A 15,345-nucleotide genomic window follows, 5' to 3' on the forward strand; every position below is an offset into this window, starting at 1 on the left:
AACATAACTGGGGGAGAGTTCGCATTGAGGGCCTGCCAGAGCCTGAATATGGCCTGATTACTGTTCATAAAGCCAGACATCAACATGACAAAAGTAACTCAAAAAAATTGTCTAGCTCTCAGCTAGAGAGCCCACAAAATGTTACGCTCTTTTATGGACCATGACTGGCCATACAAGACTAACAGGAGTAGGGCAAGAGTAGGATAAGAGCCAGACAACGCTGAATCCCCTTACACATATTTTAGTCAACATTTAATTCATCAATGCGCCTAATTTCTGAGCGCAACATGAGACTGCCACTAGCCGGACAAGCAATGTTTTTAAAATTTTTATCTTACTGATGCAAATCAAAACTTCGCTGTCACTTTAATAACATAAAAAGCCACCCAACCATGTTTCTGTAAGTTTTCTCGACAAAGACGAGTAGGAGATTTTTGGAAAGGAAATCTAAATAGTTGTTCATTCTAGGAAATGGATTTAGGAAATTTAGGATTTTGGGAGACTTGAATGTCGAGGAGAACAATGTTTTCATATACGATCTTTTTAAAAAATAAAGTAGCCTTGAATACAAGTTCTGCCCTTGAGAACACAAAAACTGCAGTGATAAGGCATTTGACTGATAATCCAACCAGTCAACATTTGCATTAAAACATAGAAACTGCCATCACCATTGCTTAGTGCATGCAAGTCTAGCATGAATAAAGAGCTACAATGTAGTTGAGTTCAATATCAATCATCGTGTTTTCAGGTCACATTTCATATAACCTTTCTGTTTAAATTCACTTTTCATTGGTTAGGTTCGTAATACACAGGAAATTCAAAGGCATTAATGCATGTGAGCAAATTGATACGAATGTTTCTCTTTTTTTAATTTTTGGTGTTTACATAAAAAGTTGCTTATTTGGGGGTTGAAAGTCTCAAGAGTGTTAACTTGCCTTTAATTTACTCTGATTGGATAAATGTTTGTGTCCGGGTCGGACACATATAGCGGCGTCGATGTCGAATAACAACAGAACAGCTCATTAAACCAACGAAATTAATGACGGCGAAGAATTCCAACGTTTACAAAACCATCCGGTCGCCCTTTCATCATAAATTAAGAGACTCGGGGAGCCGTAAAAACCACATGATGAAAGGCGGTAAACGAAAGAAAAGAAACAGTTTCACGTACCTAAATTATTTACAAGCGCTTCACCACGTGCGTAAAAAAATGGTAGAAAAATAAAAATTACTACTGAAGGATTGTGGTCTACGTGACATACAAAAAAATGAGGAACGGAACTGACTAACATAAAACCTTGTTGAGGAATAGCCTCAACAGTTTGAATAGATAGATTTCATTTGATACCTAACCAACACAACGAAGTTCCAAATCATATAAGATTTACTTCGTTATTATGCCCGACGATGCTGATGTATTATAGGGAAGAAGCCTCAAGTTAACAAGAGTACTGTTCTAAACGTCAAAGGAAAGGTTATGTTAGTTTTTTCTCACAATATTGCTCCTTTTTAGTTACATGGAGTTCAAATGAAATGGCTCATGATAAATGACTAACTTTTCAGTCAATTAATTTATTTAATAGAATGGATCGAGTTTTGGACCAGGCCTCAGTAATACAGAGCGGCTTTAAATCAGTTTGCAAACATGTTATCTTTAGTTCTTTCTATCTATAGGCTACATCACTGCTTTGCTTTGAAATAGAAGGGCAAGCAAATTCCAAAAGCGGCAGACAAAGCCGCATTGTAACCTAAATTCTCGTGCATGGTTGAGGAAACTCCAGCTTGAATAGGAAAATAAATGCAGCTAAGTGGAAACTCTCCCCGCATTTGCCTTATTTTCAGTGCATTCCTTGTATTTTAGCATAAGACTATCAAGATTTGTTTATCAATAAACTATTTTGTCATTATTTGTGCGTTTTATGAGTTGTACAGCCAAACTAAGGTGGGATTTTTAGCAATTACTACCTCACTTATCATTTTTGTGCTATCTGCCAGGCTAATGCCCAGCTCATGTCAGGCTCGTTTTGCTGTTCGAAAAAATTTTTCTTGTCTGGCTCTTTTCAAGCTGAATTACTGCTCTTGTCAGGATCAGTGTTAGTCTGATGTCTGACTCGTTTCCTGTTATTTACAATTTTTTTGGTGCGGCTCTTGCATGGATGATTAACGCTCGTTTTCCACCAGGCTCTTACTAGGCTATTTCTGGCTCTGTCTTGTTCTACTCTTGTCCAGTAGTAGTTACATGTAGCCCCTTGTCTGGTTGAAATGTTGAAATTCAGGCTCTTTTCCAGCCACATATTTTTGCGCAGGAGAGATAAAAACAAGCATACATTCACCGTACTGTATCTAAAAAGATTGCAGACAGTTAACAACCACATTCTCACACCATACCTTTTACTGTGATATTGACAGTCTCCTCAGTTGTACTGATAGTGTTATTAACCACACATCTGTAGCTAAAGTTTCCTTCTTTTAAATCCCTCCTCAATATCCATACCCCAGCGGAGCTGTTTCCATCAACAACTATTATTCCATTCTCAAACAGTTGATAAGTATGCACAGCAGGTCTACTGTCTGCTGAACAGGTGATATTAATAACATCACCTTCACATACAGTTGAATCACTCACCAATTGCTTGATAATCTCTGGTTTAACTTGAGAAAGGAAAAAAAAAACAACATTTGACTGAGCATTAGTATCAAAGCGAGTAACATTGATCTACACCCTTAAATTGAGGGGAAGGGCTGAGCAGCAAACTGTCCATACATGTGTGTCATACCTATGAAGAGCCAAACGTTTTTATATTTAGTCCAACTTCGCATGGGGATTGCTCCTCCTTTCCTTTCTTTCTTTCTTTATCTATTAATTTTTTTTTATTCTGAATTGCAGCTTTTCTGGCTTTTCGTAATTTGCAAAACAGAATTAAAAGAATAAAAGTCTTCAATTTGCAAAATAGAAATCTGTAACTTCCAAAATTGCGTAAAGTATAGAATTATAGATTTCCATTTGGCAGATTACAGATTTTAATTTTGTCTAGTTTTTTTCATTTCACAAATTGCCGTAAGCACTTTTTCGTTATTTATTTACCCTGAATCTCACAATGTCCTATACTGGGCTGTAGGGCATTTTCATGCCCTGCTTGCGTTATCGCCATCTATTTCAAATTGTATTTTTTTATAAAAGTGCGTAGTACACAGCTATACCGTCATAAAAAAAAAATTATTTATTTCTTTTTGGTTGATTTACCTTTGTTTTTTTCTTTTTTCCATTATTTTGCCTACAGTAACAATCATTCATACAGTCTATAGAAACTAAAAACCAAATTGAAGCGACAACATACAATTTTTCTCCTTACAATTAACATCTACTTTCAATGTATGACTTGGTGCAGTTCCTATTCCATTAAATGCTGTACAGCGATATGTTCCACTGTTAGTTCTGTTGTTTGCAAGGACAAACTGATTCCCAGTTGCAAGTACATCACTGTCACTTCCGTTAGCATATACTTTGGTCCAGGTGATGTTTGGTGTTGGTTCACCATCAGCAGTACACTCCAAGTTTATATTATCACTGGCGTCAGTACCCTCAGTAACAACTACGTCACCACCATTGTTGCTGAATTCCGGTGGATCTGTTAAATAAATGACACACAAACAATTTTAAAAACCTGTTTAGAGTTACACAACATAAACTTGCTGCAAACATATTTTTAAAAATATCACTAATTATATACGATTCGGCGCACTACCTATTCCATCATATGCCCCACTGTTATCTTCGAAAATTTCAAAGACAAACTACCTCCCATTCAACCTCGTTCTCAGGGCCTTTTCCCGCCCCACCCCCAACTAAGGGAAAGGCCCTGGGAGCGAGGTTGCTTCCCATTTGCCTTTACACCACTGTCACTGTCATTAGCATATGCTTTGGTCAAGGTGATGTTTGGTAATTGTTCATCATCTGCGATGCAATCTAAAGTAACACTGGGACCACCCTCTAAAACTGCTAATGACCTCTGATACTGTTGAATTCTGGAGGACCGAAAAAAAATGGAAATCACCCTATACATCTTCTTAAACCTTGCATGACGTTCGTTTATGACTTTCATAAATTTCCATTTACTAATTAAGTGGAGCCGTATGGGAATTAAGATAAAGCGTGGAATTGAGCTGAATGATACTGAGTTAAAAAAAAATTATATTAGACGGCCAACATATTGAAGTGAAAACCCTGAAATTAAAGGATGAGACAAAATCGCTCACTCTGGTCATCGTATCGCTTAATATACTTACATTGCACCGTAATTCTCACTGAACTAGAAATCTTCTTTCGGTCTGAATTGCGTATTACTTGAAATGCATAAATGCCAGTGTCTTTTCTGGTCAGCGAAAGGAAACTAACATTCGTTTGTGTTGCTGTGATGTTCGCTTTCACCCTGCCTCGGTAATCTGGATAAATAAAAGCGTTCGAATCTGATACAAAACGTTCTACAATGTCTATACCAGTTGTCCCCAACAAGTCGAACTCAGCTTGTCGAAACGCTCCACCAAGAGTGTAGTTCCACTGCAGAAATAAGCCGTTACCTTCCACAACAACATAGGATGAAAGTGAGGGCACTTTGGTAAAAACAGGCTGGGATTCTACAAAGCAGAAGAAAATCGAATTGGTAAATTGATCTCACTTAAGCAACGAGCGATGTATTGTATTCAGTGGCTTTTGAAGTCGTTAAGCTGGAGTGAGTCACATTTAATGATTGGTTTCTTAATCTATGTTTTTGCACGTATAATGAAAATCAGGATGTGTTAAAGCAGAACAGGCGGAAGATGGCTTAGAGGAGTTATTATGTGTTTTTAACTTGATCCCGAATTCAAACATAGACCACTGAGATGTTTACTTTTATGGTGGTAAAGCCGTCAAGTCGATTGCAGTCGACGAAAGTTTTGGCTTTCGGGTTGATCTGTTTTCGGAAGATGTTGATCAAATCTACTCTGTTCCATTGGACTGACTTCATTACTATTCCATCACAATTTTCCCTAATTGAGTTAAACAAGAAGCCGTCAGCCACGAGAATTACGTATTAAAATGTGTAGATGATGTACGACTGGTGCTAACCGGTTTTCCAACCTCCCAAAACTATGCACTTATGCTCAGCAATCACGGAAGTAAACTCCTTTTGTCGAATATTTCCTTTCTATCGTCCTACATTTGGCTCTTTTTGCCTTTCCAGAAAACACGCAGTGTTCATTAAGCACGTGCCATATCATTTTACCTAGCACTGAGCGACAGTTGTAAATATATATATATGCATTGCATGTTGATGTTTGCGTCAGTAATTATGCACAAAAACTGTTTACTCTTAATAAAGAATAACACTAGTGGTTATTACATTTACCATGGAAAAAATCAGCTTACCTGCTTGGGGAACAAAAACTTTGGAAAAGAAAACGATTTTAAGGAAAGTAAGCAACTTCGCCATCAAGAACGTAACGTGACAGAACCGGCAATCGTGCCAATCTTACAAAATGCATGAAAGGTATTTGAATTAATTTGGATTTTTTTCTGGCCTAATTTGCACAGACAAAGACGGAGGCAGGGTGGAGGCGAATATTACAGCGACGCAAACAAGCATTACTTTCCCTTTGCTGTTCAGAGTAGACACTGGGAATTATGCACTTCAAGTCCAACACAGTTCGGACCGAAAGATAAATTCTAGTGCGGTGACCATTACAGTGCAGTGTAAGTATACAAAGCAATAAGATCTAAATGATGGCGGTTTTATTTTTTCTCCTCAATGGATTGTAATATAGATTGATTTAGTAAAGTCGTATGTAAGAAGGTGACTTTTTTGAGCGATCGCTCTCATGGTATGATTCGGGCGCATTTTTTGTTTTTCGTTTTGAGTAAAAAAGCCTTCTGTGAGCTTTTAACGATGTTAGCTTTGTTAGCTAGAAGCATTACATGGTGGCATCCTAAGTCCGTTATGAAATATAATTGCGTTATACTTCTTACAACCAGAGAAATTTTAGTCACGTAGAAAATTAAAAAGCTTGTCATCTACGCAAGAATCTTCGAAAAGCGGAAGATTTTCGGTTTGTTGAAGACAACTTTCGCTTCGAATAATGCCGCAGCACAATTGTACGTATGTTAATTATTTCCAATGTTAAATTGTGCGCTTTAAAATTTCTATAATAACGCATTTGGTAAGGAAAGAGGCAGACAGGGTACTAGCATACCTAAGACATAAATTATTTCCAATATACAAGATGAGCAATGCGGATAAATATAGTTAAGCATCAATGTAAACAGACTGCAAAGCCATCATGTGCGCTCAGTAGCGACGATTGTTTTATTTCAACAAAGCTTATAGATATTGATTGTTTCAATTAGCAAAAAAAATTTCCATCGAAGTCGGGACTTTGAAAGGGAGAACGAAACATGAGTAATATCTAACCTTTGATGACGATGTCTAGAAAACTCAGCTAACCGCCTAAGACGATTTTCAGAATTTAATACTGATATCATTGTTGGGCGGTTTATAAGTTCGTGTGTGTTTCTTTGGGAATTAAAAAAAAACTGAAGTTGTGTTTATAAGTAGCGAGTGGCTGATGATGGTTATTTTTGTCCCATGAATCAATTATATTGAATCAACTGTTTGAGTTGTTTAGTCACGTCCCAAAATGGTGCTTTGAATGTCTTATCTTAGTCATGACTACACTATTTGGATATTGCGTCTGCGAATAAAAAAAACTATACGCTTAAAAAAAAACTCAATTTTTAATTTGGGAAGAAAATTTTCTGATTTTAGAGATTGTGAGGACTATATATGAATTAATTGTTTAAATTGCTTTCATTCTGATAACGCAGTGAAGGATGGCTAATGTTTCTACAGCACAATGCATACTGATTAAAAAACGAATTAATTGTTCTGACCAATATGTTGTTATTTCCTTCGAGAGCAATGCGTGCAAAATCCTCACATTTATAACAGAGAAAGTGAGAATTCTTACAATTTGCCAGTGTTCATTGCTCTTGAGAATTTGGAAGGAATTTAATTGCCCTTTTAGTCATTTGTGTGTTTGCCCTTATGGCATAAACAAAAGCTTGATGTTGGTTTGGTGGTAGACATTTGTACTGACTTAGACATGAATTGGAATAATTATGAGTTAATTTTCTTTCTTTTGAGGGACAGTTTGTGTCTAATCTACTTAAAACAGCCAAGCTGGAAACATCGTTACATCAGGCACGCAACCATGATAGGTTCAGAACCTCCTTTCCATTGTTGGGAATCATGAAAGCATTTGAAGTTATGCATAGTAATGACCAGTTACTACATGGTTGGAAACCTGCAGAAAACTGAATTCCTTGAAAAATTCCTTAGACATTTTTTCCCATTTAATCTTGGCCTCTAGGAAGAAATTTCTTAATCACCCGTCTTTATTATAGTCCACTTGAGATGCGAGAACTTCCAGAAAAAAAAATTTTAATGTGGATTCAGTTATAAATACAAATGAACAACTACGTTTGGAAAGCAAAAATGAAAGTCAACTGAAAATGACAGGACTTTGAAGCAATATGCTTCCAACATGTAGTTGATACAACACTCTTGTATCATTACCTGAGGCATTTTTCCAATTTTTCAGACCTCCCTGCCCCTATTCCTTACATATTTTACATCATTGTTTAATACCGCGAATCCCAATTTAGTTTTATGCACTTTGTGAAGATGTGTATTTCTGGCCACAATATTATTTGGGAATTCTGTTAGATGCTTTTAAACCTTTAAATAAGCAACATATCTGTGGTCCACTGTTATCACGAGAAACTGTGGATCTTCTCCATCTTGAATTGTGTAACTTTACTGACTTTTAAGAATTCGAATAAGTAAAGCTTTAGGTCCTGCTCAAGTTTCTTACTGGTGTAGACTGGTTGTACATCAATGCCAATTTTTGAACTGAGATCGCGCATTTGTCTTTTGACAATGTTCACTGAGATTTGATCTTTGAAAGGAATACTGACTCTTAAAGTTTCAACAGATTTTGTCCTAGTATCTGGTGTAGAGGAATAATCACATTTGTCGATAATAAAGTTCACCAAAGAACTAGGGTAACCAAGGCGATGAAACATAGATTTTAGATGCCTACACTCATCGACGAATGCTTGATGCGTAGAGGACAATTCCTTTGCACGATGAACCATTGTTTTGATAAGACACTTCTTGTAGCGCAAATCGGTGTGACTTTGAAAGTGAAGTAAAAGGCCCTTTATTATCGACAAATGTGATTATTCCTCTACACCAGATACTAGGACAAAATCTGTTGAAACTTTAAGAGTCAGTATTCCTTTCAAAGATCAAATCTCAGTGAACATTGTCAAAAGACAAATGCGCGATCTCAGTTCAAAAATTGGCATTGATGTACAACCAGTCTACACCAGTAAGAAACTTGAGCAGGACCTAAAGCTTAAAGAAATCAAGCCACGCATCTTAAATCAGCATAGTGTTGTTTACTGTTTTAAATGTGATTTGTGTGATTCAAATTACGTCGGATATACGACGCGCCATCTGTTTCAACGCATTGCTGATCATCGATACTCTGCCATTGGTCGCCACCTGAGAGATGCCCATGGGAACATTGACTTACTCAATGAGAGCCAGTTTAGAATGCTTAAAAAATGCGGCACGAAATGGGATTGTCTTGTTTATGAAATGTTGTACATAAGAACAATAAGGCCCAATTTAAACACCCAGAGCGATTCCATTAGGGCTAAACTCTTTGTTTGACTCTTAACGTTTTGTAATTTATTCACCGCTTCATTATATATATGCTCGATTTTATTATTTTTTAGTTTACTTGATAATGACGTTCTGGAAACGTCGAAACGTCGTGTCATGCTTTATAATATTTTATCGCAGTTTTTCATTGTCAAATGTTTTACTGACTTTTGTTGGTTTAATAATTAATTTTGACTCCAGTTGTTGTTTATAACCCCCTCATATCCTGGCAACTACAGACTGCACACATAAATATAACTTTATTTTCTGAATGCTAATCATCCAAGTAGTGCATTATCCACTTGATAGTGATACTCATCTTTGTTAGGCACTTAACATCAAGCAATAATATTGTAGAATCATATACACACCAAACCTGTAGACAAAATTTTTCTTCTGTATATATAAAATCTAAGCTCTTTGTTTTATTTTATTTTGCCTTCATGAATGAGTTTATTAAATACTTATTAAAGTATTAAAACTTATGGTGGAAACTTATGACTATTGTTTTTGTTTTTTTTTTTCGATTAAATGATGGAAAACATGTTACTAATTTGTTAATGAAGAAGGCCTTTTATGGAAAGTACTTTGAGGAAGGGAAAGACAGCAAATGCTCTTACAGCACAATTTAATGACAAAAAGTGGATTTTTTTTTCTTTAAGACTATTTGGGTCTTGGAAGGAAAACAAATTTTTCTTCATAATGTAATGTCTACCAAAATGCTCGATTGTTTCGTTCAAACAGCGACTGTGCGAATCCTCGTGATTTTTCCCACCTTTTCTTTTTCAGGTCTTTTAAGGTCAAATTGCTTCTGCTTAATATGATTTGTGTTTTTGGTTCCTGTGATGTAAACAAAAGCTTGATATTGTGATTAACAGAAATCTGCACTGATTCAGTTATACATGTACATGTATGTTCACAGAAATCATTATGCTTTAATTTTAAAATTTTTATTTGAGGGAGTCTGTACTGTCCAAATTACTTGCCAGTAAATGAAAAGAGAGACTTAAAATGTTTATAGTCACAAGGGATACATCTGTGACAGGTTATAGTGCCTCTTTCATCATGTGGAGCAATTAAAACAAATGTTTTGCATATTAATGACTAATCAACCCAAACTTGTTTAAACAACTTTGATGTGAACTTAACTCCCAGGAAAAAAATTCCATTGAGATTATCTAAAATAATATTGGTCTTAGTGCATAAAAAACGATTGCTAGAGTACCAGTAGCTCAATTTTTTTTTCATTTGATGTTTCAAAATTGAACCAAACCAGCCACCAATGTTCTATCAACATCACACAATATGTTTCCTAATTCTATTTTATTAACAGTTTTCTTGGGAATAGCTGTAAGATGGCAATATAAACAGTGAGTAATTCTTGCAGATAGCCACTCTGAGTTAACTATAGGTACATGCAGGCACATCATGCATTGAAGAAAAATCTTTAATTTCTCAGTTTTTAAGTTACTTAAGAGCTACATATAGATGTAGTCTTTTTAATTCATTAACAGGTCTGTTAATTTTACTCTTCGTCGTATTTCACTGTACTTCTTCAATCAGTAATAATTAATCAGTAAGAATCGTTAAAAAAAAGGATTGTTCAAGCAGTGAAGAAATAAAGATAAATGCATGTAAAGATATCCAATGGTAAAGATAGCAGTTTTATTTGATGTGCAAAAGTTCGTGTATTTGTGAAAAGTTAACTGGAATAGCTCTGGTTTGTTATATCTTTTTAACAGTACATGTACTGTAGGTCTCTAACATGCAAACATTTTGCAATTCTCTTGACCAGTTATTGGTACATTTAGACAGTCATGTTTATATAAAAGTCATGTTTACTAAGTAGAATTTGCCTTGTTTTCTCATTGTATTCCTTCTTGTCAACTTATTGTGGTATTTTACCTATCTGTATTTGGTTGTTATGGTAACGGTTACCTGTACTTCAGGTTTGGTTTTTATACTCTTAATGGAAAAACATATTACCTTTATCGTTTCCCAGAAATGTATTTGCCTCTACACATTAAAAAACGTGTTGTTTTGAAGAGAAGTAAAGTTATGTTGAAAACACATCGACAATCGTGTGGCACAACGTCGCCGAAGTAAAACATTAGTAAACTGCTCTTAAAATCCTGCTTTTCGCACGATGTTCTTTACCACGTCCCCTAAATTTTCTTGTAATACCTTACATCCCCTTTTGGCTTTGGCAATACCAGCAAACAAAATGCGTTGTCGCTGATTTCTTTTAGCATGTGAGACAAGTATTTCTTATACAGCTCAACTGGGCAACGCTTTACATTGGTTAAACTTTTTATGTGCCCAGGCAACTTTTCCTTTGATACACAAATGGCACAATCCACCGTTATTGGTTTTACTAATATCTTCCATATACTGCATGAATTCCTGGCCCGATTTCAGTCCCGTTGTAAAGACAACTGATTCGCGCTTAATGTTCTAAGAATTACAACTTATAACCCAAGTAAATAGCTTTCTGTGTAGCTGTTCCGTTTCGGCGCCGAAATGTAGTCGCAGAGAATCTGGGGAAGACTTAGCTTCAGTTTATATCTAAATAGGGGCAACGAATTTAATAATCGCCGAACACATCCGCTAAAAGAACATGTAAAGGGCCGTGTCAAGATGTATGGATTACCCAACAGAATTGTAAGTAACATTTTGCTGCGAATATTTCAGCCCTTCAAGTGTAGTTTCATATTTAAAACGCAATTCATTCATTTGATTTGCAGTTTGATTGTTGCCTATGTCACCGTTGGCAACCAGTGCAAAAATAAATGGTTATCTATGCATCTGTAGCCTTTAAGTTTAAGTAATGTGTCGCTACGTAAGCGCGAATCAATAACTGTGAATTTATAAACCTCAAATTCCTGTGTTCTTGCCGAGCCCTTGAAGCAAACTGAATGCAAAAAACCCACACTAAAGTTTTATAAAGTAGCTTCCCGTTCTCCCTGCCTAAGAACCCGTTTTCCCACAAATAGTTGTCCTGTTCTTCCGTAATAAAATTAGCCTTGTTGAAAACTGTACCTATTCCTTGTCGGACCATTTCTTTCATTTGAAAATTCAAAGCAGAATTCAAACTTCTAAATGAACAACCTGTTTTATCGATCAAAGTTATATTTCGCTTACATTTTACATGTAAAAACGTTTATTACCTATCATTTCATATAAAGTCTTTCTTCGATACTCTTGTCCCTCTCCTTTTCTAGCTTCGGCAACAAACCGAGCCAAGGCAAAACCCAGCCGCTTGTCAGACATTTCATCTAGGTTCTCTTCTATCAACGGCTCGCCACTGTAACTCAGTTTAACTACCGCCTCGTTTTTCTCAACCCTCCACTGATAGAGGACTTTCACCAGCCAGGCCCACTTTCTTCGGCTTCCGTCCAACACCCAATTTTCTTCAAACTTCTCGCACTCAAAAGATGTAATTGGTTTTCTGAATCTTTGCTCTTCTGAAGAAGGAAAAATGCAACAAAAATTTGTCTCAATCATTTAAAAAGGACCGAAACAATAAAGTAAGAAGATTTTTAAATCTTTAAAAGGCCTTAATTATGCTCAAATTTAGGCCCTAAAAGGCCCAAATTAGAGTTTACTTTATTCTTACAGGTTTGCGCAACAGCACAACATAACCATTTCCAGTCCTTAACATCTATGCGTATTTAACATCAAACATCTAGGCAACATAAATATTTTTCCAGAGGAAAACAAATGCCTCACTAGTCTGGCTCGGCCCCTGGTTCATAGTTACCGATGAGTAAAAGAGATTATTTAAAAACAGTTATTTTAACTTGCAGAAAGCCTTAATTTGTTTCCCTTGTTTCCATCTTTCTCCATTATTTTCCTAAAAATTCTGTATCATTTACAGTTTAAACATAGTTTCGGCTACAGGAATAACCAAAACGAATGAAAAAAGCTAAGTTGTTACTTACTCTTATCAGCTATTTGCTACGAGGACGAGGACATGGTATCGAGATAAATGTAGAAACATTCAAAGCTTTCCCTTATCGTTTCAGAAGGACGCTACGTGATACTTCTTCTTGTACAAACCGTAGGCCATTATTGCCACGATGAACGCCAAAACTGCCACACCTTCAACTACACAGAGTGCGGTCAAACCTGGCTTTGCTAGAAAAGACAACTTAATAAATAGTGTGGTATTATATGGCCAGGTATAGATTACTCCATTAAACACATGTTAGCAGAAAATTGATAAATTGAAGATAAAACTCAATTTGATCCCAAGTGAATATGTACATAGGAGTACCTCTCATTCCCTGTTTCTGCATCAAACTGGAGTTTGTCGTGTCGATTGGGAGGAAGGACCACAATGAGAGCAAACAAAATTTTTGACACGAAAGTGACACCTGTTTCCAGTTTCACAACAATCTCGTTATCTTAATGGGTTCGAAAAATTATTTCAAAATAAAAACTTCTATATTAATGATGAAGGTATTGGTTCAAAAACAATTCTGTTCTGTCCCTTTTCCCGATATTTCCGCTGTTCGAATTAAACAGTTTATCAAGACTTTCCGAGAATAAAAACCAGGTCACAGGCGTGCGCTCTTATCAGCCCATCATCAAGGATACCTGATCACTAACCGCAGACATCACTGCAGTGAGCACAAGGCGCAGAAAACAGAGAGTGTATCGTAAACTTCCAATAATTTGAAATTGTTCCTACAATGGGTGAAAAAGTCTTTTTGGGACTAAGACATACTCACTTTCTCATTGATCAGTCGGTATACCATATTGTGCTCTAACAAGTAGTCTCGATAACAACGTTAAATAGTAGACAATTTCTTGCTAAACTTGCACCCGAGATTATGGTCACCTCCCATTTACTAAAATCTACTCAAGGGTTTCAGTGAGTTAATTTATTTCATTACCCTTTTCGCAATCTTCCCCTTAAAGAACGTTCCACAGTCTTCCTTGGATGACTCTGAAATTTGATACACACATTTGTGAATAATTGAACGAAAATACACAACACAGAAAAATGTTATTAAGCTGACTAACGAATGTAAACTGGTACCATGAGGACAGAGGAAAGGGAAGGTTGGATTTCGAATATCAATAGACCACAAGATTTCTTTAGCCCTTTACACCACTACACTTGCGTCAACACACCTATTCCCTTTACTCTTCTATAGCTCTTGTGGTACTGACAAAGTGAGATTTTACGCCCCAATATTAATTACCTGCTGAAGCACTGGGCTGCGCCTCGAGAGTCCACAACATTTTGACCGCTGTGATTTCGAATATCTTTGTCAATAAGAGTAAAGACTATACCACATCATGAAAATGCAGCTTTATGAAAACGTAAATATGGTGTAAATTTGCTTAAAGTTGTATCACCAACTTTACGCTAGTATTTAAAGTTGTTTTAAGGTGATTAAAGATCAATTTACACGTTTGGTACGTAAAGTTAACTTAAAGCTAGCGTAAAGGTGTCTAATCAGCTTTACGCTTGTTTACATCGCGGCTTAAAGTGCTCTTAAAGATCAACTTTATACTACCCGCGTAAAGCCGTATTAAAGGTCGGTATGTAACTATATTCTTACTGTATGTCAATAACATTCAATTCCATCACTAAAACTTGATTAAGACTCTGCAATTCATTTGTTCAAAAGCTTGCGTATGCCAATATAGACCCTGCTGGCTATGCCATGCTAATGAGCCACAACAAGGGCGAAATAGTTGTCCATGGCTGCCACTTCACGGGTGATGTGGCTGTGCGCATGCGTACGATATGAGCCGTACCAGGGGATTGTACGTGTGCTTTAATGCTGTCGTTAGTGTTGTTTACAATATTTTGAGCACACAGGTTACAAATGATCTTATCTCCATACGCATAATGTGGGAGAACTGTTTTACGGTTCTCAACAGCTACCACATGTTTAACGTAGAGCTGGCAATTATAAAGGGTGCTTACATCATCACTGCTTGCTAACTATGACTTGCAAGTTCTATTAAACATGATTAATATATACGAGCGTGGCTCTGGGGCACGCCTTAATCTCACGAAAACAAAGGCCATGTGGTTGGGGGCGTGGCGTACGCGCGACGACCCACCACTTGGCCTCAAATGGATGACCAAAATTAAAATTCTAGGTGTTGTTTTCGGCCGCGATACTGAATCAACCGCCTCCCGATTAGCTCAATTGGTAGAGTGCCGGACTGTTGTGCGGGAGGTCGTGAGTTCAAATCCTGCCGGACCAACACTCAGGGTCTTTAAATAACTGAGAAGAAAGTGCTGCCTTTGTAATAATATCTGGAAATGGTTAGACTTTCTAGTCTTCTCGGATAGGGACGATAAAGGGAGGTCCCGTCTCACAAGCCCTTGTACGTGATAAAAAAATTGTGGGACGTTAAAGAACCCACACACTGTTCGAAAAGAGTAGGGCACGTAGTGCCCGGTGTTGTGGTCTATCTTTGTGTAGTGTCTATCAAATTGATGGGGGGTACTGCGCCTTTGAATATTGTATAGAAAGGGCGAAATATGAATAAGGAATTCATTCATTAGACAACTGGCAGCAAAACTAGAGAAATTAGAAAAACATCTAAATTT

At 36.7% G+C, this 15,345-nt stretch overlaps 1 protein-coding gene and 1 long non-coding RNA gene across 2 annotated transcripts in view; one reads left to right on the top strand and one right to left on the bottom strand.

Annotated features, from left to right (window-relative positions):
• LOC111332080 (uncharacterized) overlaps positions 1-4,992 on the bottom strand; it is a 36,834-nt gene extending 31,842 nt beyond the window's left edge. Inside the window, exons 1-4 of the mRNA XM_088726348.1 lie at positions 4,983-4,992; positions 4,288-4,635; positions 3,354-3,629; positions 2,389-2,652 (exon numbers count right to left, since the gene is read on the bottom strand). Of these exons, the coding sequence (XP_088582474.1) occupies positions 2,389-2,652; positions 3,354-3,629; positions 4,288-4,635; positions 4,983-4,992 (898 nt within the window). The remainder of the gene's footprint in view (positions 1-2,388; positions 2,653-3,353; positions 3,630-4,287; positions 4,636-4,982) is intronic.
• A 380-nt stretch (positions 4,993-5,372) lies between these two features.
• On the top strand, positions 5,373-14,766 carry LOC148726664 (uncharacterized). Its single transcript, XR_015989788.1, has 3 exons — positions 5,373-5,454; positions 5,573-5,731; positions 12,791-14,766. It is a non-coding gene; the product is annotated as an uncharacterized LOC148726664 (long non-coding RNA).
• Positions 14,767-15,345: the final 579 nt, after the last annotated feature.

The sequence above is a fragment of the Stylophora pistillata genome, chromosome 7, assembly GCF_964205215.1.
Source record: "Stylophora pistillata chromosome 7, jaStyPist1.2, whole genome shotgun sequence".
NCBI classification, from domain to species: domain Eukaryota; kingdom Metazoa; phylum Cnidaria; class Anthozoa; order Scleractinia; family Pocilloporidae; genus Stylophora; species Stylophora pistillata.